This window comes from Arachis hypogaea, chromosome 14 (assembly GCF_003086295.3).
Source record: "Arachis hypogaea cultivar Tifrunner chromosome 14, arahy.Tifrunner.gnm2.J5K5, whole genome shotgun sequence".
Taxonomy (NCBI): Eukaryota; Viridiplantae; Streptophyta; class Magnoliopsida; order Fabales; family Fabaceae; genus Arachis; species Arachis hypogaea.
Window position 1 is genome coordinate 93,944,647 of NC_092049.1, and position 25,425 is coordinate 93,970,071.

The 25,425-nt window shown below is 30.6% G+C and overlaps 1 protein-coding gene and 2 long non-coding RNA genes across 3 annotated transcripts; 1 reads left to right on the forward strand and 2 right to left on the reverse strand.

Annotated features, from left to right (window-relative positions):
* Positions 1–3,330: 3,330 nt before the first annotated feature.
* On the reverse strand, positions 3,331–7,550 carry LOC140178860 (uncharacterized). Its single transcript, XR_011871831.1, has 2 exons — positions 6,423–7,550; positions 3,331–4,903 (listed from the first exon to the last, which is right to left on the reverse strand). It is a non-coding gene; the product is annotated as an uncharacterized lncRNA (long non-coding RNA).
* Positions 7,551–15,498: 7,948 nt separating this feature from the next.
* LOC112743514 (cysteine-rich repeat secretory protein 55) lies at positions 15,499–17,388 on the reverse strand. Its single transcript, XM_025792752.2, has 2 exons — positions 17,078–17,388; positions 15,499–16,302 (listed from the first exon to the last, which is right to left on the reverse strand). Exons 1-2 carry the CDS (start codon positions 17,280–17,282, stop codon positions 15,722–15,724), a joined length of 786 nt encoding a protein of 261 aa, XP_025648537.1. The 5' UTR covers positions 17,283–17,388; the 3' UTR covers positions 15,499–15,721.
* A 1,781-nt stretch (positions 17,389–19,169) lies between these two features.
* LOC112743515 (uncharacterized) lies at positions 19,170–24,742 on the forward strand. The gene is made up of 3 exons (XR_003171996.3): positions 19,170–19,827; positions 19,942–23,984; positions 24,095–24,742. It is a non-coding gene; the product is annotated as an uncharacterized lncRNA (long non-coding RNA).
* Positions 24,743–25,425: the final 683 nt, after the last annotated feature.

The window sequence follows — 25,425 nt, forward strand, 5'->3', positions numbered from 1 at the left end:
TGGAATATATCAATATTCAATAGCAACTTTCTTCAAATTTTCTCCCCCAATGAAAAGAATTTTGGGTATTTATAGGTTGCTAAATTAAAAGGTGAACTTTGCCTTTCCTTTCACCAACTGAACAATAATTTAGTCATCCTTAAGAGCAAGCTTAAACCTCACTCAATCATTGTCCTTTTCTTTTCCTTGGAGAATCTTTTAAATCTAACCATATTTTTTTGTATACCAGTAAAATTTCATGTATACCAGTAAAATTTCAAACTAAATAACTATTTTAAAAAAACATAAATTATTGAGTGCTTGATGGAAGGGTTAATATTAGTCTAGAAATTTTCAATAGAATTTCGTTATAAATATAGTCTAAACTAATAATTAACTCTCAATCAAAATTTAAAAGGTTGTCACAATATAAATTAAAATAATCAAAAATATTAATCTTGGATCGTTCTCCTTTAGAATTGCAATCAATTGCTCAATTATTAGCTATGAGAAAATCAGACATTTTAGTTGAAATAAACAAGAAATGTAAATAACAAAAAATTAAAAAAGCAAACAATAACTAAATATCAAAAGCAATTAAACTAAGACAATTAAAGAAATCAAAATGCCAAAAGACCTCTTGACAAGAGATGAGAATCAAGGTTTTCTATCCTAGTCATTGACCAAAAACGTGGCAATTGTGAAGAGTTAATCCCACTTAGTCAACCTCTATACATTGAAGAAAGTTAAATAGGTATAATTGATCTCAATCAACAAATCCTAGCCAATTCACTAATTAACTTAGTAAAAGACGCGTTAGTGAAAACCAAATCAACTAACAATCCTAAATTACCAATCAATATTGCACATCAATGACTCAAAGTCACTTAAGTCCTCAATCCCATGCCAAGAGTATGAAAAACTATACTAAAACTAAAAGAGGCATTTTATCAAATACTTGGCATGCATAAAAGGAAATACATAGTAAATTGCATGACTAAAAAAATCTATAACTATCAATTGCAAGAAAACAATAATAACCACTCAACTAAACAACAATAAACATAAAAATATCAAATTGTATTAAATGGAATCAAAATTAACAAGAGTTTATAAGCATGGAAGCAACAAAATAGAGGAAATTAACAAGTAAACTAAGAGAATTAGAATGCTAAAATAATAAAAGTAAAGAAAATTAACTTAAAACAAGATCAAACTCTAAATCTATGGAAAGAAATAAACCTAAAATCCTAAATTCTAGAGAGAAGAGAGAGCTTCTCTCTCTAGAAATATAATTTACAACATAACAAAAACCTATCCTAATTGCTCTCTCTTCATCCTCCTTGAGTTTGGCTTGAAATACTTCAGAAATGAGTTGGATTGGGTCCAAAAAAGCTCTGAAATCGCAACCCACATGTTCACTTAAGTGAAGTCACGTGCTAGCAATCATGCGTACGCATGAGGCATGCGTATGCATGAATTCGCAAATTTCCGAAACGTGCGTACGCATGAGGCATGCATATGCACAACTTGACATTCATGCGTACACATGAGGCGTGCGTGCACATGATCCTGAAATGCTCAAAACTCCATTTTTTCATGAATTCTCCACTTTTGCATGCTTTTTTCTTCACTTCTTCAATCCATCCTTACCTTGTAAGCCTAAAATCACTCAACAAACACATCAAGACATCGAATGAGATTAAAGTTAATTAAATTTAGCAAATTAAGAGTCTAAAATGCATGTTTTTAATTTTAAGCACAATTTAGGTGGAATTCACAAAACCATGCTATTTCAATGAATAAATGTAGGATAAGTTGATGAAATTCACTCATTTCAATACAAAATAAATCATAAAAATTGTGGTTTATCAAATTTTCCACACTTAAACAACAGCATGTCCTCATGCTAAACATAAAAAAAGATAAAAAATAGTATCAACATTTATTCAATGCAAACTATCTATATACAATCTATCTACATGTATGTAACTACTCTAACTAATACTATCTAGTTATCTACATGTATCTACTTAGTCAAAGTAAATCAATTTCTAAGAATACATATATAAATATAAGGGCTAAAGCAATAGCAACCAAGTCAAATTTACAATTGAATTGAGTCATGAAAAAGAATTTACAAATTTGCAAGATAAGAGATAATCATAGGTGAAAACATGGAATTGAGCAATCAAACCCCTCACCAGATGTGTATACGCTCTAATCGCTCAAGTGTATAGGGTTAATTCACTCAATTCTTCTTTAATCATGCTTTCTAAGATTTGTTCTTCATCTAACAATAAAAAATTATTCAATGTATGCATAAAAATATCATGAGGACTTTTCAAGATTGTAATGAGACTACGGGCAAAGGTAAGGATATATATGGCTAAGTGAGCTAAAATTTAAATCTTTAATTAACCTAAGCTCTCACTAAAGACATATAACAACCTATACAATTATAATATCAAGCCTAGCTACCCATTATCTCACTTTCACACACACACCCATGCATTCAATTCAATCACACACATATGCATTGTCCTTATTACTTTCCTTTTAGACCTTTGTCCCCTTTTTATTGCTTTCTTTTTTATTTTTTATTTTCTCTTTTTTTTCTTTTTTTTTCTCAAACTAAAATATATTCACAATCATATACACAATTAATACATGAGCATGTACCCAATTTCTAAAAATTTCAATACAAATATAAACCATATTTTTATCAACCACTATTCCCAATTTTTCTACACTTAGATATTACACAATTTCACTAGCCTAAGCTAATCAAAGATCTAAATTAAGGACATTTATTATTTTTTGCTTAAGGCTAATAATGTGCTAAAATTTAGAATAAAAGGGATTAAAAAGGCTCAAAATTGGATAACAATGGTAAATAGAAAGGGTAAGGCTATATGGGTAAGTGAGTTATGATGAAAGAATGGCCTCAATCACATAAATATATATATACACTAAATAATGGACATAAAAAATCAAACAAACCAAAGATTGCAATCATAGAAAGAGACTAACACACAAGAATGAAAATAGTGGTTAATATAATGTAACCACACATTAAGGCTCAAAAATCACAAGGTTGTATGTTCTTGACTCAAAAATCATATTCCACAATGTATAATTCAAGCAAGTTTTAATGAAAAATATCAACTCAATTCAATTAGAATGTCAATGCTCTGTATAAAAAGAACTTTTTTTGGAAATTTCATTAAATTGACTACACTTATTATATATCTATGCGTGTGCGTGTGCGTGATTGGATGAAAAATAAAAAATCCTAAGTTCATTTCCAAATCAATCAACCCAAATCATCAAGTGTATAGGAAGCTAAACTAGGTACAATCATCACATTATTTAATCACAAACAACAACTAGAGACCAAAAAGTATATATACAAGCCAAAATAAAAGAAAGTATAAATATATGCAATACTAAAAAAGAAATCTAGATTATCTACAAACAAAGATAGAAAGTACAATAAATTAAGAAAAAAGTGTTCAAAATAACACAATATATACAAAATATCTAAAAAACATAATAAAATCTAAAGTTAAAGTGTTTAGAATGGAAGAATTGTCACCCAAAATGCATTGCCAATGGTAAGATGACCTCCCCACACTTAAGATCTAGCACCATTATCGGTGCTTATGAAGTCATGCGGAGTGGAAAGAGTCGTTATCGTTGTCTCCACCCTCAGCTGGTGGGTCGTGCTCCTCCTCCTCGCACCCTGGTTGGTCGTTCTCCTCCTCCTTACTGTGCTCGGAGGGGGTGTTCGGCTCCTCTATCGCCGTGTTCCAAGCCGGGTGTTGTCTCTTAATGTTCTAATAGCTCCGTTTGGAGCGGCGCTCCCAATGGGCTATGTCCTCTACTAGCCGGTGGATCAGACGGTAGAGTGGCTGTGATGATGATGCTGCTGGTGCTGAGGGGGCTGTTGAAGCTGAAGGCCCTGCCTCTGAAGGAGATACTGCCTAATGTCTACCTCAGCGTCTGGAGGTCGACTGAGGTCCAAACTATTTGCCATGAGAAATTACCTTCTTGCTGCCTGCGATGGTCGGCCTCTCATAATTGGTTAGCCAGATAACCTCGGCCTCCATAGCTAGCTCAATGATCATACACAGAAAGGCCAGGTTGCCAATATGGTGAGTCTGCCTCATGTTCTTTCTGATGGACCTTGGAAGGTATAGTTTTTTACCTTCCAAGACACACTAGACAAGACTACCATGTCGGCAATGATGTGGGTCTCGTGGGTGTTCGGCATTATATAATTGGCCAAGATTTGCTGGCAAATCCGTGCCTCGATGGTCAAAGCATGGACTAAGATAGCCTTGGGAGTCATCTTGTCAGCTCCATAAATCCATGAACTCCTAGGCTTGGCAATCACACCCAATACCTTATCCCAGTCAAAATTCATCATCTTTCTTTCACTTTCTGCCTCTTCAAAAGCATCTTTTCTACTGGGCCTAGGTGAAAAGTGAAATGTACGCTCTATAACCTGCTCAGTAACCAGAATCTTCCTGCCTTGTAGGTGAACTGCATCGAGGGCCCCTGTGTAGTAGTTGGAATAGAATTCTGGACTCATGATGCATTCATGGCCACAAGTTCCCTCTCCAGGAAACTCCATCCCCACTGAGCAATCTGATGCTCAGTAAACTTTTGCAGCCCAGCGGGTATTTGGAGCTTTCTCTCAACATGGAGGCTCCTTTTCTAAAGGAAATCGAGGAACTTAAGCTCCGAGTAGAGGTTGCTGAACTTGTATGGATCAGTGGGAGGTGTATTCTGATAAGCTCTATCTCTCTCACTGATCCGTCTCTCATAGAATGCCACATCTCCTGTTTCAGCAGTCTGTAAAGTCCGCTTCCTTTTACCGGACTCCATGGCCTTATCCTTTTCTTTCCTGTCAAATATCCTGAAAAGAACAGAGAAAACAGACATATGAAATGTATTCTAAAGGCACACAGAGAAAAATGATGTGACAACCAGGCAAGAAGCAGAAAACTAAGGTAAATCACAACATATATGTAAAGTAAACGGGTAATATAAAATTGATTGGAAGCATACGTGAAATTCAAAATAAAATCAAACAGAAACACTTTTCAATCAATCAAATTAATCAAAGTTAGTTAACTTCCTTGTTCATCAAAAATAAAGAGAGGAAAGCAGCATTGTTGCTATGCATGAAAAAAAAGAAAATAGTTAGTTAAAAAGAAAAGAAAAGTTAATGGTTGTGTGCATAGTAAAAATGGTACTTAATCCTGAAAGGTTTCAAAAAATTCAAAACAAGTAAGATCACATTCAATTCACTACAATGCAATATGCCAAAGTGAGTGATGCAAAGGTATGTGTAGAGTACATAATCAAATGAATAATGGTCACAAGACACTTAGCATAAGCTTATGCAATTGGTGTTGAAAACGCTAAAGCATTGATTAACAAAGCAATTAAGGAAATTCAAACACCAAGAATGCATTCAAGCACTAAATTCACAAGTTTGAAACAGGAAATAGAAAATTTATGCCCTATGTAACTTAAAGCAGTTTTAGCATGGTGAAAGCGGATAAAACTTGTCACATAGGTTAAGAATCCTCAATTTTGTGAATTCATACAAAAGAATCTCTAATCACAAAAGAATCTAAGTTTTTTGTAAATTTTAAAATCAATTCTAGCCATTCAATGCTTATGAATATATTAACATGAAAACAAGCAAAGGCTTACAAGGTATGACCAAAATTTGCAATAAAGCTTCTTTGAGGCAACTTTTCAAAAGCAAAAGTAGCGTAATGTCAAACTCAAGTAATCACTCATACCAAGAATGAACATTGAAAACCAATTCAAAGCAATAAACCATCAATGTCATACATTCACTCAATAAAATAAGTTTCCATATGAATGCAACAACAACAGACACAATTCACATATCAATTCATAGGAATTAGGGAAATAAACGCAATTGAGTGGAGCAATAAAGTTCAGTATAAGCAACATGAACATTGAACCAACAATCAAGCATAAAAAAATTTCAAAAAAAAAAATCAATCCAAACACAGTCACAGTATCAAAATTAAACAGGCCTAGAATCCACTACATAATATGTTCATCTTATCTAACCACCTAAAAATCCACTAAAACATGCAATTCTAACTAATTCTAATCTAGTCAAAATTGACTAACTAACTTAATTGAACTAAATAGAAGCAGAAATTAATATGTTTTGTATAAATAATCTAGGTAAATTCTATGTAATCTAGGTGAATATGGTGACTATTATCAGTGTAGAGATAGTAGTTATAAAATTTTAGTAATATTCAAAAACTGTTTAAAATTAAAGTTATATTTTTTATTAGAGAAAATGACAAATAGGTCTCTGACTTTTTGCCCCATGGACATTTTTGTTCCTGACCATTTGAAAATACTTTTAAGTCTCCCACCTTCATAAAAGTTGGACGGATTAATCCCTCCGTGCAAATACCTCCGTTAGACTCAACGAAAAAGTCTGACGTGGCTCCCGCTCTGATGACCTGGCGTTACGGCTGCACACGTGGCACATTAGTGGAAGGATAATTTTAAAAATTGGACAAGAAAACCCCTCTCCCTCAACACCACAATCAACCTCCTCCTCCGCCTCAATCACACCACCAAAAGCAACCGCCACCTCCGCGGCAGCAGCAGCAACAATAATCTCCAACAGCACTGGATCCCACCGTCGCATTAATGGGTCCCACAATTTCATTTGTACCCCCGTCCCCATGGCAATCCAACGGTTATGATCACCCCATCCCTTAGTTCCATCACCATCACCATCATTAACAACAACAGAAACAACAGAACCATCTTCAGTTTCCTTGGCCCCACACCCTCTTACCTGCAAAATCTCTTTTGGTTGACTCATAATCCGTTTGCCCCTCCTCCTGGTGTACCCCAAACTCAAACCCTAACCTCAATTCCCAATTCCAATATTAGAATCGACGATCTCAGGAGATTAGAGTTTCTAGTCGAAACTGCCGCTACTACTACTACTAATATAAGCAATAACAGCAATATTAGAGTTTATGCTTTTGTTTAGCAGCAGAAGTTGAAGCTAAAGTTCGGGTCTTTGCCTAATGACGCTTTTGCTCATGAAGTTTCACCTAATGGGGTAGTGGATTTGTTACTATACTTGAAGCTGAACAATGGAAACTTGAACTTCCATGTTGAACCGCATAAACAAGGTCCAAATTTTTTTTAATTTTGCTACAAATTTAGATGCTGTTGAACAAGATAGGAGAGGGATTGAGAGGAGAAAAAACAACAACAACATCAATATTAATAACAATAATTTTCATAATGGTGGAGGAAATCTTAGGTCTGAGACTAGTAGGACTCCTCTGCCAGGGTTTGGGAACAAGCAAAGGGGAAAGGGTCATTGGGGCTCTGCAGGGAGAAGGAAGGGTTCAGAGGTTTAAGATGATCGAGTGATGCTTATTGATTTTGGGGAATTGGGTGGTAGGATTGAGGGTATGCACCCTAGGAAGGAAAATTTCAGGATGGTGTCTAATGGGAAAGGGACTATCTTGTCCAGTTTTCAAAACTACCCTTTCTTTAATATGCCACGTGTGCAACCATAATGTCAGGTCATTAGAACGGGAGTCACGTCAGACTTTTCTGTTGGGTCTGATGGAGGCATTTCCACAAAAGGACTAATCCGTCCAACTTTTAAGGAGGTGAGAGAGTTTAAAGTATTTTCAAATGGTCAGAAACAAAAATATCTGTAGGACAAAAGGTGTGAGATCTATTTGTCTTTTTCTCTTTTTATTATTTAATAATGTTTTTATATTTAATTATACATTTTAATGCTTTTTCTTTCATTTCATCTTTAAATTAAAATGTAGATTAAATAATATAAAAAAATATAATTTTAAGTTTAATTATATTTTTTAGGTATTATTAAAATTTGATTATTACTAACCAATGTCAAAGTACTTATACCATATATAAGTCATCTTTCGTAGGTACAAGATTTTTTTTTTCTATAAATACATTGGCGAACATTTTTATCTTTTATATATACAAATAATTTTTTATTCCCTAATAACTTTTATAATAATAGTGATCATAAAATTTATCATTATGATCATCTAATATAATGTAACAGACTATTAGTTTTTTTTTTCTTTTATATATAGATACCCTGTTTTACATGAAACAAATTTGAATAATTCGGATTTTAGTCTCTTATCAGTAACTTTTTAAATAAATAAAATAAATAAAATATGTAAAAAAAAAATATGTTTACCCTGCAAAATACTGTTTAAATATCAAATTTTGTAATTCAAATATTTTATTTATTTTAAAAGACATCCCTTATCAAATTGCTTAGTGTAAAACTTATATAAAAAACAAAAATAATATAAAATATTAGTGTTATTAATAATATGTCATGATAATTACATTTAAGCATCATTCAAATAGAAATTTATTATTCTATTATATATTACTAATTTTATAATTAAAATGTGTCACGCAGTGAGGGACCCAGGAAATTTTAGGAGTGGGGCAAAAAAAAAAAAAAATATATATATATATATATATATATATATATATTAAATATATTTTGTTAAATATTATTAATTATATGGAGATATAAAAATTAAAAAGAGTTAGCGAACACTTTTATTCTTAAAATACTATTTATTATATATAATTTATAAAAATATTTTTTTATTTCTAAAATTTAAAATTAAAATATTTTAATTAAATTATAGATAATTTATTATCCTAACTAATCTTTTTATACACATTTAATAATAAAAGACTGAATTAACTGGCATATTAGCGCCTAATAATACATTAATATTTATAATTTGAAATTAGAATTATATATAAATACTAGAAAAATTAAATCTTTATATGAAAAGTATGTTTATATAAAATAATAAAAACATAATTTTTATAATTTTTTTTATTTTTTAAAATAATTAAATTTGTTATATATTTTTTAATTTAATTTTGATATAATGTTAGATAAAATATTTTATGTATCTGTTTAATTATATATTATAATTAAAATATTTTTTATCATTATTTTTAAAAATAAAAAATATATTCTAAATTAGTAAATTAATCAGTTCATTTTAAAATTTTATATGCAACATAGGTATATATAATAGAACAAAAGATAAAAAATAAGTAATAAGGATGAATAAATCGAGAATAAAATAAAATATATAAAGTCACGAAAAAAATAAAATATTTGATTGATACCTAAACTATAATTGTTTGAATTAAAAATTGCAATTGAAAATATCAAAAAGAAAAATAATGAAATTGAAAGATACATAGAGTCATAGAGAGCTATATAAAAAAATTGGAGAATTTAAAATTTACTTTTTGATGAAGAGAAGATGACCATTAGACAAGAAATAGAAAAAGAAGGTTGAAAATATAAAAATAAGAAGAGGGTTTAAGAGAATAAAAAATTGACGGTACAATAATTAAATTTGATTAGGTTAAATAATAGTCAAAATGATAAAAAAAATAAAAAAATAAATTTAAAACTTTAACTAATTGAATTTATTTTATTTGTAGTGGAGTCATTTAAAATTTGAAGTGGGGGCATATTATATATAATTATATCTTTTAAACAAAAATTAAAAATATCATGGGGCAAGTGCCCCCTCATTTGTATGCTTGGGTCCGTCCATGGTGTCACGTGTCACTTTTTTTTATTATAATTGAAATTAAATTTTTTTTCTAAAACTAAGAGTTCTCTCCTCTTCTGATCTCTCCCTCATTTTCTATTTTTCTCATTTCTTCACCTACTTTATCTCTCTTATATATCATTATTAATTACTAATTATAAATTTAACAATCAAAATGTGCAACATGATATTTTTTAATTATAATTAAAATTAAATTGAAATTAAAAAATAAAAATTGAAAGTAAAATTAAAATATAGCAATATTATCTATAACAATATATAATGCCAAAACAGAATTTTTGGTGTCCAACTTTAGGTTCCAATATTGCCCTTAATGATAGAAGAAGTTCTCTGTACATGCATGTGTCAGTTACTTTAAATAAAAAAACTTCCACCGTTAACAACAACAACACATATTCTTCTATCTCATTTCATTCTGTGTTTTCACTAGTAACCGTAGAAACGCGTAACCTCTTCTTCAATTCTTCATTTCAATAATTTATCCTTTTCAATTTTTCTTAATTCTCTTCTCCATTCTGAATGTGCTTCTCTGTATATAACAATTATTTGGATGAATTTTTATGGTTTTATGAACTAAATAACGATGATGCCAAATGTTGATTTTCGATGTCAGGTATAAAAGGAGGAAAAGAATAATTAGCAGTGATAAATATTTTTTTATAGATCTTATCATTTTGTTTTGGGTATATTCTATATGTGAGTACTTTATACCAAGAGTTTGATCTCATTCTTCTGTTATTAATTTTTTTTTATCTCATTATTGAATTCGTAGTTCTTTTACTCTCACCATTAGATGCACTTTTACTATAAATAATAAAAAAACAGAAGAAATAAAAATGCTTATTTTTTTGTTTTTAAATATCAAACTATAAGAATAATTAATAAACAAAATAGAAGAATATAAAAACTATGTACCTGAGAAAAATTTTCGTAATTCATCATACATCTCTTTATCAATAATTTTTTGAGTCTTGAAAGACTGTCAGATTTATTGACCATAGAAATAACTATATAAAGCTTCAAGATTATTCAATTAAATTGATTTCTTATTATAGGGATGAATTCAATTAATTATAGATTTGATAAAATAATTTAAAGATTAAAAATAAAAAATATTTAAAAATAAATATAAAAATTTTATAAGTTATTTAACTTTTAGGATGTTAAAATTTAAAAATTTAAATTAAATACGATATTAAAAAATTTATCATGTTGTTATTATGTGTAATAAAATCAAGATAAATATTTATAAAGTAATTATTTATAAATATTATAAAATTTATTTATTTATTTTTTTAACAGTGTTTAATTTAAAGTAAAGATAAAAATTTACATTCAAGGTATTTTTTTTTAATTTTATATTTATAATTCTAATAGATAAAAAAATATTTTATTTTTTAAATTTTATTTTCAATTTATTAAATTATCTTTAATTTTATTATTTTTTTAATTATTAATTTATATTTTTATTATATCTCCTTATTGTATCACACATTATTATTTTCTCTTACTATTATTTTCTATATCACACACTATTATTGCCTTGTTCTCCTTCTCATTTTCTTCTTCTCCTCCTACCTTCTCTTCACCCGATCGTAATTAATGATCATCAAGTACCATTATCGCAACTTTCAATCTTGTCTATCACTTTGATCTATAATCATTTATGGTGTTAACTTTTATCAGTCATTAAAGTGTTGTTAAAAGAATTGATTTTTGTGTCTTTTGAATATCTAGATGTATAAAAATAATAGTTTTTTCTTGATGTGCATTTTAAGTTGTCTTATTATTCTATTAAAAAAGATGTACGACATAAAACATTCAAAATTTTTGCTCAAATTATCAAAATTTGATGTTAATAATCCATAAAAATAATATCAAAATATATTACTTTTAACTAATTTAATAAAAATAGTACATTATTATAAGTTTTTAACTAATAATTATAAATTTAAGTTGCAATTTAATATAGGCCCTTAGAATAAAAGACTGTTATTGTTTCTTATATTTGACTACTTTTATATAAGTTACACATTTGTTTAAACTATATTAATTAAACTAATTTTATTATAATATTTTGCATGTTTTGAAATAATGCGATCCTACTATAAGGATGACATTAGTTTTCATAATCTAATATGAACCTTCTTATTATTTTGTTTATTACTTAAATACTATCTATAAAAAAAGTAATTACTTAAGGTGAAACATTGTAAAAAGAGAAAAAAATTTTTGAATCTAGAGTTTTAATTTGTTTATTAATCATCACTTGATATAACGCAAATTTAATATGTTAAAAAATTCTCTCTATCTCTCACTCACTCATATTCTTAACTTCTTCTATAATAAATTTTTTAAATTATTTAATATACAAAAGGTCACATCTTTACATTTATCTTAAAAGTTAAAAGTTAAAAGTAAATGATATTAGTATTTTTAACAAAATTAAAATAAAAAAAATAGAAGGCTCTTGCTATGTTCTTTTGCCCTAGAATATTACAGTTTATTATATTATTATTTTATCTTTGTACCACAAAATAAAAAGTAAGATTTTATATCTTCTTGTTTTTATTTATTTTACTTTATTTTTATTACAATTTATTATATTATTATATCATCTTTGTACCACATAACAAAAAGTAAAATTCTATATCTTCTTGTTACTTATTTTACTGTGTTTTGGCTATCTAGATTAGGCTGTATAATATCATGAAAGTTGAAATGTTAAAAAATATATAATAGAAAATTTAGATGTTTATTGTGTTATCAGGTTATTTAAAAAAATTAATTAATAAATATTTTTATTCTACTACATCTTCAATGTTATATGTTATCTAATATTCAGTAAAAAAAAATAATATTAACCAACATAGAATTGATTAAAAATTAAAAAAGAATTAGCAAAATTTTCATGAGAATTTTTTTACTTTACCATGTAGGTACAGATTTTTTCGCGTCTTTTATATGCCAATCAAATAATTAGTACCATATGTCAAATGAATAATATTAAATTAATAAATTTTTTTGCAATATAAGTTATTTATTTTAATTTAATTATGAACGAATTTGCAAGTACTTGAATATCAGTACTCTACATCATTAATTGTTTAAGAAATAAACATATTAATATTTTAACAAATCATTGGTAGGTGTAATTTTTTTTTTTTGCGTCTTTTCTATGTTAATCAAATAAGAATTTAATTTTGATGTTATTTTTTTTTTTTTTTTTGCGTCTTTTCTATGTTAATCAAATAAGAATTTAATTTTGATGTTCTATTAGTGTAAAATAGTTTGACATGCATCTAATTATACAACACTATCAAAATTAAACTCATCAAATAATGAGGGTTATATACCAAACAATATTGTGGAATACAAAATCATTAAATTTTTTGTTATATAATTTATTTAATTTAATTTAAAAATAAATATTTATATACTCAAATTTTAATCACAATACTTTACATAATCAATAATTTAAAAAAATAGAAAAAATAATAGCATTCAATACAAAAAAAATTTTAAAAATTGAGATTTAACTAAAAGGTAATAATTTGTAATTGTAGTGAATGGAGGCGATACAATCACGATGTTGAAAGAAGGATAATAATGACAATAGTAAAAATATAGAAAAGTGCATCTAGTGGTGAGAGTAAAAGAACTACGAATCTAATAATGAGATAAAAAAAATTAATAACAGAAGAATGAGATCAAACTCTTGGTATAAAGTACTCACATATAGAATATACCCAAAACAAAATGATAAGATCTATAAAAAATTATTTATCACTGCTAATTATTCTTTTCCTCCTTTTATACCTGGCATCGAAAATCAACATTTGACATCGTCGTTATTTAGTTCATAAAACCATAAAAATTCATCCAAATAATTGTTATATACAGATAAGCATATTCAGAATGGGGAAGAGAATTAAAAAAAATTGAAAAGGATAAATTATTGGAATGAAGAATTGAAGAAGAGGTTACGCGTTTCTACGGTTACTAGTGAAAACACAGAATGAAAATGAGATAGAAGAATATGTGTTGTTGTTAACGGTGGAAGTTTTTTTATTTAAAGTAACCGACACATGCATGTACGGAGAACTTCTTCTATCATTAAGGGCAATATTGGAACATAAAGTTGGACACCAAAAACTTTGTTTTGACATTATATATTGTTATAGATAAATTTAAGTTACAATTTAATATAGGCCCTTAGAATAAAAGACTGTTATTGTTTCTTATATTTGACTACTTTTATATAAGTTGTACATTTGTTTAAACTATATTAATTAAACTAATTTTATTATAATATTTTGCATGTTTTGAAATAATGCAATCCTACTATAAGGATGACATTAGTTTTCATAATCTAATACGAACCTTTTTATTATTTTGTTTGTTACTTAAATACTATCTATAAAAAAATAATTACTTAAGGTGAAACATTGTAAAAAGAGAGAAATTTTTTTGAATCTAGAGTTTTAATTTGTTTATTAATCATCACTTGATATAACGCAAATTTAATATGTTAAAAAATTCTCTCTATCTCTCACTCACTCATATTCTTAACTTCTTCTATAATAAATTTTTTAAATTATCTAATGTACAAAAGGACATCTTTACATTTATCTTAAAAGTTAAAAGTAAATGATATTAGTATTTTTAACAAAATTAAAATAAAAAAAATAGAAGGCTCTTGATATGTTCTTTTGTACCAGAATATTACAGTTTATTATATTATTATTTTATCTTTGTACCACAGAACAAAAAGTAAAATTTTTTATCTTCTTGTTTTTAGTTATTTTATTTAATTTTAAATTTTTACCGCTTATCTGTAATTTATATTTTTATTTTTCTTCTTTCAAATATTTATTATATATAATTTAGAGAGAATATTAGTGTAGTGATTAATAATTAGAATCAAGATTCAATTATTTTAAAAAATATTAATTTTGAGTTAATTTTATAATTATTAAATATGAATTTTTTTATTCCTAATTATATTGTATATACATAAGAAAAAAATATTATTTTTAAATAACAAACATAAAATTAATTATTTTTATTTATTTATGCAATAAACTTAGCACCGTACAAATATAAAAGTATACACATTAAATTTTTTAAGTTTTAAATAATAAATATTAAAATTAATTATTAATAAAAAATTAAACTCTTTCACATAAAAATAATAATAAAACAGTTTATTATTCAATTTTTTATTTATTTATGAAGACTCTGGTCTTTTTATCCACAGAAACTTTTATCTCTTAAGACCTTTTTTTAAAAATAGTTTAATTTTATAAATTTTTTGTGTCATAATCTATAATGTCATGTCAAAATAAAATCAACATAATTCTAAAATATTTATATTTCCGTAATATTATTACACGAAAAAACACTAATTCATAAAACTAAATTTATTTACAAAGATCTTTACTCCGATCACTCTTCAATGTGATAAATATTTTCACGTTGAGAATCATTACTATTACCATCACGTTAATGGCCATCAGAGTATGTAGCTTTCTAAAGAAACAACCAAAATTGGTTGTTGCTCAACTATTATCGTAGTATAACTAATAATATATTACAAAATATAAAAGATGTTAAATTTCAGCATACTTAACATACATCATACATATATCACACTTTTGGCCTAACATCATATAGTTTGTTTACAAAATTAAAGTCTTCTTGTTCTTCATCTCTTTTCTTTTACCTTTCTGTTACATATATTTTTAAATTTATTATACACAATTTATTCTTATTGCCAACATACAACAAGATCACCGCACACAAGTAGCTAGTGATAGCATTATTTCCCATAACATGGTAGCACCCAAGCTTTTAACTTAGATGGTTATTATAGAATTGTACTTAAATTAAAGCAGGGAAAGAGGGTCTTTAGGTAGTGTTTGGATTGTGTCAAATACAAAAAGAAAGAGATCTATTTAAAAGACATTCTCTCAGTGTCTGTTCCGTTGTCTCCATATTTGCATTCCAGAACACAATCCAAACAGAGCCTAAGGATGCACAACGGCTCTCATCGTTTTCTTGGAAGCACCAGCATTATCGGAATCAAGGGGGAAGAAAAAGGGGTAAAGCTCATATCTAACATAACAAGAACTATATAGCACTCTACAGCCTTTACGATTGTTGCAAAACGTGGGAAAGTTGCTCACCGAAATAGCCAAACACTGGGCACAAGATATCTCAGACAAGTCCCTTGTGCATTGCACCAACGCATAAAGCGTTACAAATGGGGACAGTTTGGTCTTTCCCTTCCCTAGCCCTTCCTGTTTTGGCACAACAGCCTCTGCTCTAATCTCATCCATCAGGGATCCAAGTTTGTTGTTGAAAGTTTTGGGATCTGTTACGTTCTCCACGTTGTAATAGAATATGCCGAATGAAGTATCGACTTGGCTGGCGAAAGTCTTGTTGTTGTACCTCAGGAAGCAGAAGTCATACCAGATTCTTGCGTCGGCTTGGTTCGGACACCGTTGCCGGATTTGTTTGGCTGCATCTTCAATGCAAATGGAGCAGTCTTGGGTGCTAACATCTCCCCTGCATTGAGCCAGGCCATAAACTTGGTCTTTCTCTTTACCTATGTTCACAAACATAAACACAAATACCAATCATCTATACACAAATGCCAATCATCTATATTAAGTCTATACCAATTATTACCAAAACAACTGTGCTACACTAAAATCAGTATATTATCTATATATTATACGTATTGAAATACAAAATATATAATAAAAAAAATAATATATATATTATTATAGTTGATTTAGTAATAAAGTTTTTAATGTGCATATAATATTATTAAAGAAAAATAGTGTTATTGTTTTTTGTCATTATTTTATTATCAACTTAATTTTTTTAATTCAATAATTCATCAATATATTTTATTCCATACTTTTAAATATTAATAGTTATCTAATAAAAAAAATAATAAATTTTAATGATCTTTTAATATTTTTTATTTTTAAATACCAATACTAAGTATGATGATCTACAATATGTTAACCAGAGATCACCGATATTGGGGTATAATGTCGAAAAATGTCCATACCAAAAAGGGGGAAAAAAAAAGTTGTTAGCGTCTGTTTTGTGTCCCTCGTTCTTCTTTGTATTTTTTTCTTCGTATTTTCATTTTCTATTAAAGCTTTATGGAAAAATTAGTATAATATAAATAAAAAATAGAATTTATTATTTTCATTTTTTTACAAAATATTAAAAATGGAAAATATAAATTAAAAACAAACAGAACTTTGGTTACTTACTAGGGAGCAGTATATAGATGACGATGCATATGCATATGTTATTGTGCATGAGTAAAAATAATGAAGCAGTTGGGTTTCACAAGTATTTACCAAATGTGGTAGCAAGAAAACCAGTGGAGGGAGTCTTGAGGACTAATTCGGATAATAAGTTGTTGATATTAGATGATACTTTCCCTCCAATGCTTATGTTAGTCTCTTTATTGCAGAATTCCCCTAAGGGATCTTGAGATTCTGCATCTGAAAAAGTAATGCACAGAAGTAGTAAGAAAATGGTTTTGCATAAAAGGAGATACATGATTTATTTTTCTCTGGCCTTCTGGGTTTCCATGGACTTCTTATTATGAAGGAGAAAATTATAATGGGAAATGGTTGAATATGTGGAATCCATTTAGCAGGCAATTTTGACTTGTAATTTGTAAACTTGCCCCAATCATGAGTACAGGAGGCGTGGTCGTTTCATTGACTTTTTGAAGTCCAATTAAAATATACATAATTTTTTCTTTAATTTTTAGTTTTTGATATCATGCTATTATTAACAGGACATTCATTTTAGTTATTATCAAGTATTAATCCAAAAACTAAAAATAAAAAACAGCCGTCGAGTATATATATATATATAACAAATCCTCTATAAACTCTTTTTTCTTATAGAAAAATTGATTAATAATAGATTCTAGTATGTTTATTTTAGGGTAGTTACAATAGTTAAAAAAAATATTTCTAAAATTAAAATAATATTTTTTAATTATTTAACAATATTTTTTGTTCATTATTTAAATAAAAAATATATGAATTTAATTTTATATCATAACTATCATAAATATAAGCATACTATAATTAGAATACACTTCTTTTAATATATCTCTATTCTAGTATCATAGTTTCCAAGTGTGATCTAAAGTTGTATCTTCAAAAAACAGTGTGATTAGATAAAATTTCACTACTGGAAAATAAACTCCTTATTTTTGTCCTTTACCACGAGATTTATAAAGGCCCCTTCGAAATAAGCCTTATACACATTCTAGATCTTATAATTACCGATCCATCCCCTCAGTGTAAAAGTAATATGTTTTTAAGAATTATAATTTTTAAATATTATAAAACTTGTTTGTTTAATATTAAAAAAGAAGATTATTTTTAATATCTTAAAAATTCAAATGGATTACATATATACTAAAAATTAACTATCAAATCAATCACCAATATAAAATATATATTAAAAATAAATTAATATATATTTATATATAAATATATGATGGCTAATTTAATAATTAATTTTTAATGTGCATAAAAGAACATTTTTGTTCAAAATTAAACTATGAGCATATTTGATGATTTATAATGCATAATTTTAGAAGTATGATGTAAAATTTCCAAAATACTCTATTATTATATATTGATTAGTGCATTGGACACAAAATTATTCTTACAACTTAATTTTAATTAATTCTTTTATCTCAAGAATATTAAATACTAAATAGTCACTATTTTTTTTTAAATTAATATTTATGAAATGTAATTTGTTTTGTGAATAAGTTTATTCTAAAAGTCCATTTTTAAATGTAAAAGTATATTCATATACTATTTCTAGGAAGAAAACTGAAATGACTTTAAACAAACATTACCTAGAAGCTTAATATATCCATAACTAAACTCACTCTCTTTAAATAAAAATATTAGATGTTCATATATTTGTTATTAGCATTGTCTTTAAATTTAAACAAACACTATTTAATTCTTTATTAATTTTTGCTAAAAATATGATGCCCTAAAGTTTGTTGGTGGCTAAGTTTAATGTGTATAAAATATTTTTAAATTCATCGTCATTGTTTAATGATGAGTGCCCAGCCCCAAAAATATTTAAATGAACAGAACGATACATGAAGAACAAATAGAATGTTTTCCTTTAAGAGAGAAAACAATCATCAATTACCTAATTTAAACTTAGTACCAATCCACTATACTACAAATAATTCATAATCCAATGACTACCTCCGTTTACTTCAAATAAATAATACCAATCAACGGAATTTGTAGTTCGCGTGCTTGATATTGTGGATTTGCTCCATGTTTCTCGTTTGGTGCAAGTAGTGGAGCTTGTGTTTTTGTTATCGGAAAAAGATTTCATCATCTCAAGAATAATTTGGGACCATAAATAATCTAGAGAGGTTGGCGTAAGATCAGATTGCATTGATGTATGTGGTGAATAATAGAATAGAAAAGAAGCAATATGCATGGATGACAAAGAGAGCATATGACTAGGACCAACAAAAAATAGTACCCAATTTTTTTTGAGTTTTGCTATTTTAATAACTTTAAATATATTTACCACCATGATTCAGAAAATCAGATAGGACCATAAATCAAGAATTTCTATGGTTTAATTCTTCACATAAAATTGCTAATTTAAAAACCGAACATGAGCCGTTGAATCGGCTGGGAATTGACCGGTTTGCACGAAACGATGCCTTTCGCTTAAAAAAAAAAAAAAAAATCAGAATGCGCGTGCCTACCCTATGCCTCCACAACTTCTCCAAATTCATTCCTTCCTTCCTTCAGAGTTCAGAAAGCTCAACATAACCAAAGAAAAAGTGAAAACTCTCTACCGCCGAACGGAGTGAGCCATTGCCACCGTCTGTTGCAGTATCGGGCTTCTCTCTTTGTCCTATGGGCATTCTCCAAGTCCAACCCTGTTCGCTCTCACTAGTTGCAGATGCACAACTTCTTCCTCAAGCTCGGCGTTTGTCGTCTTCGTCTGCTCACCGTCCAGCTCGTCATCATCTAATCGCCGTCGTTCGTCGCGCTCAACCGCTCTCCATTGTGCTCAACCGCTCTCGAAGGTCAGTGGCAGTGCTCACTTGTTCTTCATTTTTTTTTATTCTCTGTTTCGAAATCATTGAATGATTATTGAATATTTTGTTTTTTGGTCGAATGATAATTTGATTATTGATTAGCTTTGGCTCAAACCAAGCTTTTTCCCCCCAAAACAAACCTTAGATGACAGTAGCCTCCCCCCACCGCAAGGAGGAAACTCACTGCCATCGTCTGTCGCGCTTAGCCACCACCGTCGTCGACCGGTCATCCATGCTTCTTCCTTATTCGCCAATCACACCTTCTTCCTCAAGCTTGACGTTAGTCCTTATCTTCGTCTGCTCTGTCACACTCCTGCTGCCGTCCGTCACGCTCAGGCACCACCGTCTTTGTTTCGTCCTCGTGCTCAAAGTCTTCAACCCACCAATCGGAATCAAGGTTTAGGATTTTGCTAGTGCTATTTATATTGGTTTCTTTGGTTTTTTTTCTAATTTTTAATTCTTGGTTCTTTGTTCTTCGGTTAGGATTCTTTGTTCTTGATTCTGCTTATGCTAGTGCTACTCAAAGTGAATTGTTGAATGATTAGCTTTGCTTACTATTGTTGTGCTGTGTTGTACTCTATTTTGTTGCTTTTTGTTTGTGCTGTGCTGAAAAAAATTGCACTGAAATCCTAAAACCTTGAAATCTTTCTTGTTAATCTTTGAAAAAGTGTGTTAATCTTTGTTGAAAGTATGCTGAAACCTTGTTAAAATTGTGACCAGTCTGCTATATGCTGAAAATATTGTTAATCTTTGTTAAAATTATGCTGAAGTATGAGCTTTGATTTGTTCAATATAATTAGCCTTTTGTTAGGGAAGGAATAAATTGGTTACTCTTTTGTCTTTGTTGTTGTTGTTGTATGTTTATTTTACTTAAGGTGGATAAGAACCCATCGCCATTGCCGAAGTTGTGAACTCATAATAAGGTTCATGTACTTGAAAACTCGAGAGCTACAAGGATCAGTACCACATTGGAGAGAAACAAGCTCATATACCTAATGTAAAGGAAGTAAAAAAGAGCATTGATTGTTCAAACAAGAGAAAATCAGGAGATAATTATGGTTTCATCATCAAATAAGTCCCTTGATGGTTCATCCAAGTTTTCCAAGTTATTTTAAAAAACAAACAGATAGTTAAAATAAAATTTAGTATATGATATTTTAAAAAATGTGATGCCTTGCTCAGTTAATAATTATAATTGCAAGGATATTGAAAAATCAAACCCAACAACAGTTTGAAAAAAGTTAAAAATAAGTAACCATTGCACCAATTTAATTTTTGCAATAGCTCTCAGTATTAACATTGGAAAAAGGCCCATTAAGGTTCTCTAGATGCTCTGCTAAGGTTTGAGGTGCTCAGGTGGTTCTAGGTGCTGCGAAGTCAATCCTTGGGAGAAATCCTTCTTATCACAGTCAATAGAATCCTTGTTCAAAGCTTAATTCTATTGGCTAGTGCAATGAAGATTGCTGGCAAGGATACAGTGAGTGAGGAGGAAAGGAAGAGATTGAAGGCTGTAGGAGTGATATTACTTGATGACTCATACATCAAGGACGGACTGGAGGTTTGTGGGAGGAGTTTGGTAGGAAGAATTATGGCAGACAAGCCCTTTAGCATTGGAACCATTGAACCTGCCATGTTCATAATATGGAGACAACCTGAAGGGTTTCGAGTCGTTGCTCCTGGAGACAATACCTTCCGATTCTTCTTTAAAAAAGAACAAGAACTGATTCGTGTGGAGAAAGAAACTCCATGGCTGCTGAAAAATTACATCGCTAATATTAGACGATGGAGTAAAGATATGGAGATTTTGGCAATTGATTTTTCTTATATCCCGATCTAGATTTAATTGTGGGGCTTACCGGAACAATACAAGACATCGATTTGGGGAGAAAAATTGGTTGTGCAGTGGGGGAAGTAATGGAGGTCGGAATTTTCTCAATGAAGGGCAAAGAGAATAGAATAATCAAAGTGAAGGTGAACCTTGATGTGACTCATAAACTCAAACAGCATATCAAAATTGCAGGATCCAATGGCAAAGTTATGGAAATTCAGCTGTAATATGAGAGGATTAGTTGTTATTGTGCTTACTGTAGCTGTCTGGGACATGAAACATGTAATTACAACTCGTTACTAGATGATACAATTTGTGGAGAAGTTAAGGAGGAAGGATGGGAGGGAGTGGCTGAAGGCTGAGTAGATTGGTAAACGTATTGACCTAATGAAGAAGGAGAACCAACAATCGAATTATTTCTCAATAGCCAACCATAATAAGAATAATTCAATGAAACCTACTCCGGTTAATATTCTAAGGAGTTTGGAGGCTTTGTCAATGGAAGATAAAAATTAGAAGCAAAATTGTGATGCTGATGGAGGTTTCGGACTTTTTTTTTTTTGAAGTAAAGGGAGCTCAATACAACAGAGTGGAGCAATGAAAATAGCTACAAGCAACATAAATATTCAAAATACAACTAACTCTCTAGTCATCTTCGGCATGGCTATTAACAACTAAAGGGTTCACCACCAATCCATTCCTCGAAATACGTAAATGACCTATTGATAATTTAATTTCCACCACACTTGAGGCATGATTTCGGAAAAGCCTACCATTCCTTTCTAGCCAGATTGTCCAGATAACAGCAAAGAATCCAATGAACCACCTCTTTCTGTCAACCTTCCTTTGTGATGAATTCGTCCAGCTTTCACAGTGATGCTTTAGTGTACCTGGAAAGCTCCACCTCCTTTCAAAGGCGAGCAGCCAAGCACACCACACCTGCCAAATGATCTCACAACCAAGAAATAAATGAAAAGTCCTTTCCACAGACTTACAGCATAACACACACATATTATCAATGACACGTAATCTACACACTCTATCCTTAGTATTCACTCTGCCGACCAACACAAACCAAGAAAAAAAACTCAACCCTCGGAGGGACGAACCCTTTCCAAACAGCACTAGTGAAGCTATAGCTTGTGATTTTCTCCAGTAGAACTTCCGTCTACAATACCTGCACAAAGGAATTAGTTGAATAAACACATGTCTTATCAAATTTCCATACCACTCTATCCTCTCTCTCAGTTGTGAGCTTGAATGATTGTAATATCTCATGAAGTTGGCTTACTAAATCTAACTCCCATTGGAACAACTCACTCCTCCATTGGAAACTCCAAATCCACTCTAACCCATCCCAAAACCCACAATCCCCTATAACAGATCCGTTAAGGTTTGAAATCGAAAAGAACCTAGGGAACAAATCTTTCAACACCCCATTAGGTAGCCAGCTATCCTCCCAGAATCGGATTGTTCTACCATTCCCGAGGTCCATAGACAACCCTCTGATCATCTTTTCTCTCACTTGCGGCTCGCTTATTTGTAACTGATAGATATCCATCCAAGGACCCCCTCTTGTGGGTACAGGCTGGCCTCTCAGCATCACCAACTCCCAATCCACCTGCCTTCTTGGGAGCCATTACTACTTCCCATTTCATGAGCGGTAACCCGTGCCTCCCATCCTCTGAACTCCACAAGAACCGTCGTTGTAGGGAGATCAACTTCTCTGCCACTGTCTTCGGCATCTTATATAAGCTGAGATAGTAAATAGGCAGGCTACTAAGAACAGACTTAATGAGGACTAGCCTGCCCGCTTTGTTGAGGGTCTTTGCTTTCTACAGACTCATCTTTTCTTCCACTTTGTTAATTACTGGTTTTCATGTCTTAACCAGTCTCGGATTTGCTCCCAAGGGAATGCCCAGATATCTTACTGGTAGTGACGCCTCCCGACAACCCAATAAAAGACACATTCTACAGAACCACAGCCTATCACAATTGATCGGGATGAAGCTGGATTTCTCAAAATTAATGCTCAATCCTGACATCAGTTCGAAGCATCAGAGCAGCCGCTTATAATTCCTGATGGTCTCCTCTTCAGTCGGGCAGAAAAGAATAGTATCATCCGCAAACTGCAAGTGTGACAACTCAATGTTATCCCTTCCAACTAGTAACGGAGAGATACGTCCATTTCTTACCGCCTCTCCAATCATCCGATGAAGAACATCAACAACTAATACAAACAGAAAGGGAGACAGTGGGTCTCCTTGTCGCAAACCCTTTTCCATTTTGAAAGGCTTCGAAGGTGATCCATTGACAGGTACCGACACAAATGCAAAGCAGACACACTCCTTGATTATTAGTTTTTTTTTATTAAAAATCACATTTCTGGACTTTACTATGAGTTTGTGTGTTTTTCTATAATTTCAGATATTTTCTGGCTGAAATTGAGGGACCTGAGCAAAAATCAGATTAAGAGGTTGAAGAAGGACTGCAGATGCTGTTGGATTCTGACCTCCCTGCACTCAAAGTGGATTTTCTGGAGCTACAGAACTCCAAACGGTGCGCTTCCAATTGCGTTGGAAATTAGACATCCAGGGCTTTCCAGAAATATATAATAGTCCATACTTTGCCCGATTTTAGATGACGTAAACTGGCGTTGAACGCCAGTTCCATGCTGCAGTCTGGCGTCCAGCGCCAGAAACAAGTTGCAAAGTGGAGTTCAACGCCAGAAACACGTTACAAACTGGCGTTCAACTCCAAGAATGACCTCTCCACGTGTAAACTTCAAGCTCAGCCCAAGCACACACCAAGTGGGCCCCGGAAGTGGATTTTTACATCAATTACTTATTTCTGTAAACCCTAGTAGCTAGTCTAGTATATATAGGATATTTTACTATTGTATTAGACATCTTGGGACGTTTAGTTCTTAGATCATGGGGGCTGGCCATTCGGCCATGCCTGAACCTTTCACTTATATATTTTTCAACGGTAGAGTTTCTACACACCATAGATTAAGGTGTGGAGCTCTGTTGTTCCTCAAAGATTAATGCAAAGTACTACTGTTTTTCTATTCAATTCAACTTATTCCGCTTCTAAGATATTCATTCGCACTTCAATATGATGGATGTGATGATCGTGACAGTCATCATCATTCTCACTTATGAACGCGTGCCTGACAACCACTTCCGTTCTACCTTAGATTGGATGGATATCTCTTGGATATCTAATACAGGGGACCGAGTCCGAGATATTAGAGTCTTCGTGGTATAAGTTAGAACCCATGGATGGCCATTCCTGAGATCTGAAAAGTCTAAACTTTGTCTGTGGTATTCCGAGTAGGATCTGGGAAGGGATGGCTGTGACAAGCTTAAAACTCGCGAGTGCTGGGCGTAGTGACAGACGCAAAAGGATCAATGGATCCTATTCCAGTATGATCGAGAACCGACAGATGATTAGCCGTGCCGTGATAGAGCATTTGGACCTTTTTCACTGAGAGGATGGGATGTAGCCATTGACAACGGTGATGCCCTACATACAGCTTGCCATGGAAAGGAGTAGGACTGATTGGATGAAGACAGCAGGAAAGCAGAGATCAGAGGAACGAAAGCATCTCTATACGCTTATCTGAAATTCTCACCAATGAATTACATAAGTACCACTATCCTATTTTATATTTTATTTACTTTCATCCACTATAATTTCTTAATACAATTTAATCTGCCTGACTGAGATTTACAAGATGACCATAGCTTGCTTCA

What these genes read in the sequence shown, in the direction of transcription:
- LOC112743514 (XM_025792752.2), bottom strand. Translation starts at nt 17,282, where the DNA reads ATGTATCTCCTTTTATGCAAAACCATTTTCTTACTACTTCTGTGCATT. An exon ending in TTTTCTTGCTACCACATTTG is followed by an intron (nt 16,303 to 17,077) that starts GTAAATACTTGT and finishes TTGTGAACATAG; the next exon opens with GTAAAGAGAAAGACCAAGTT.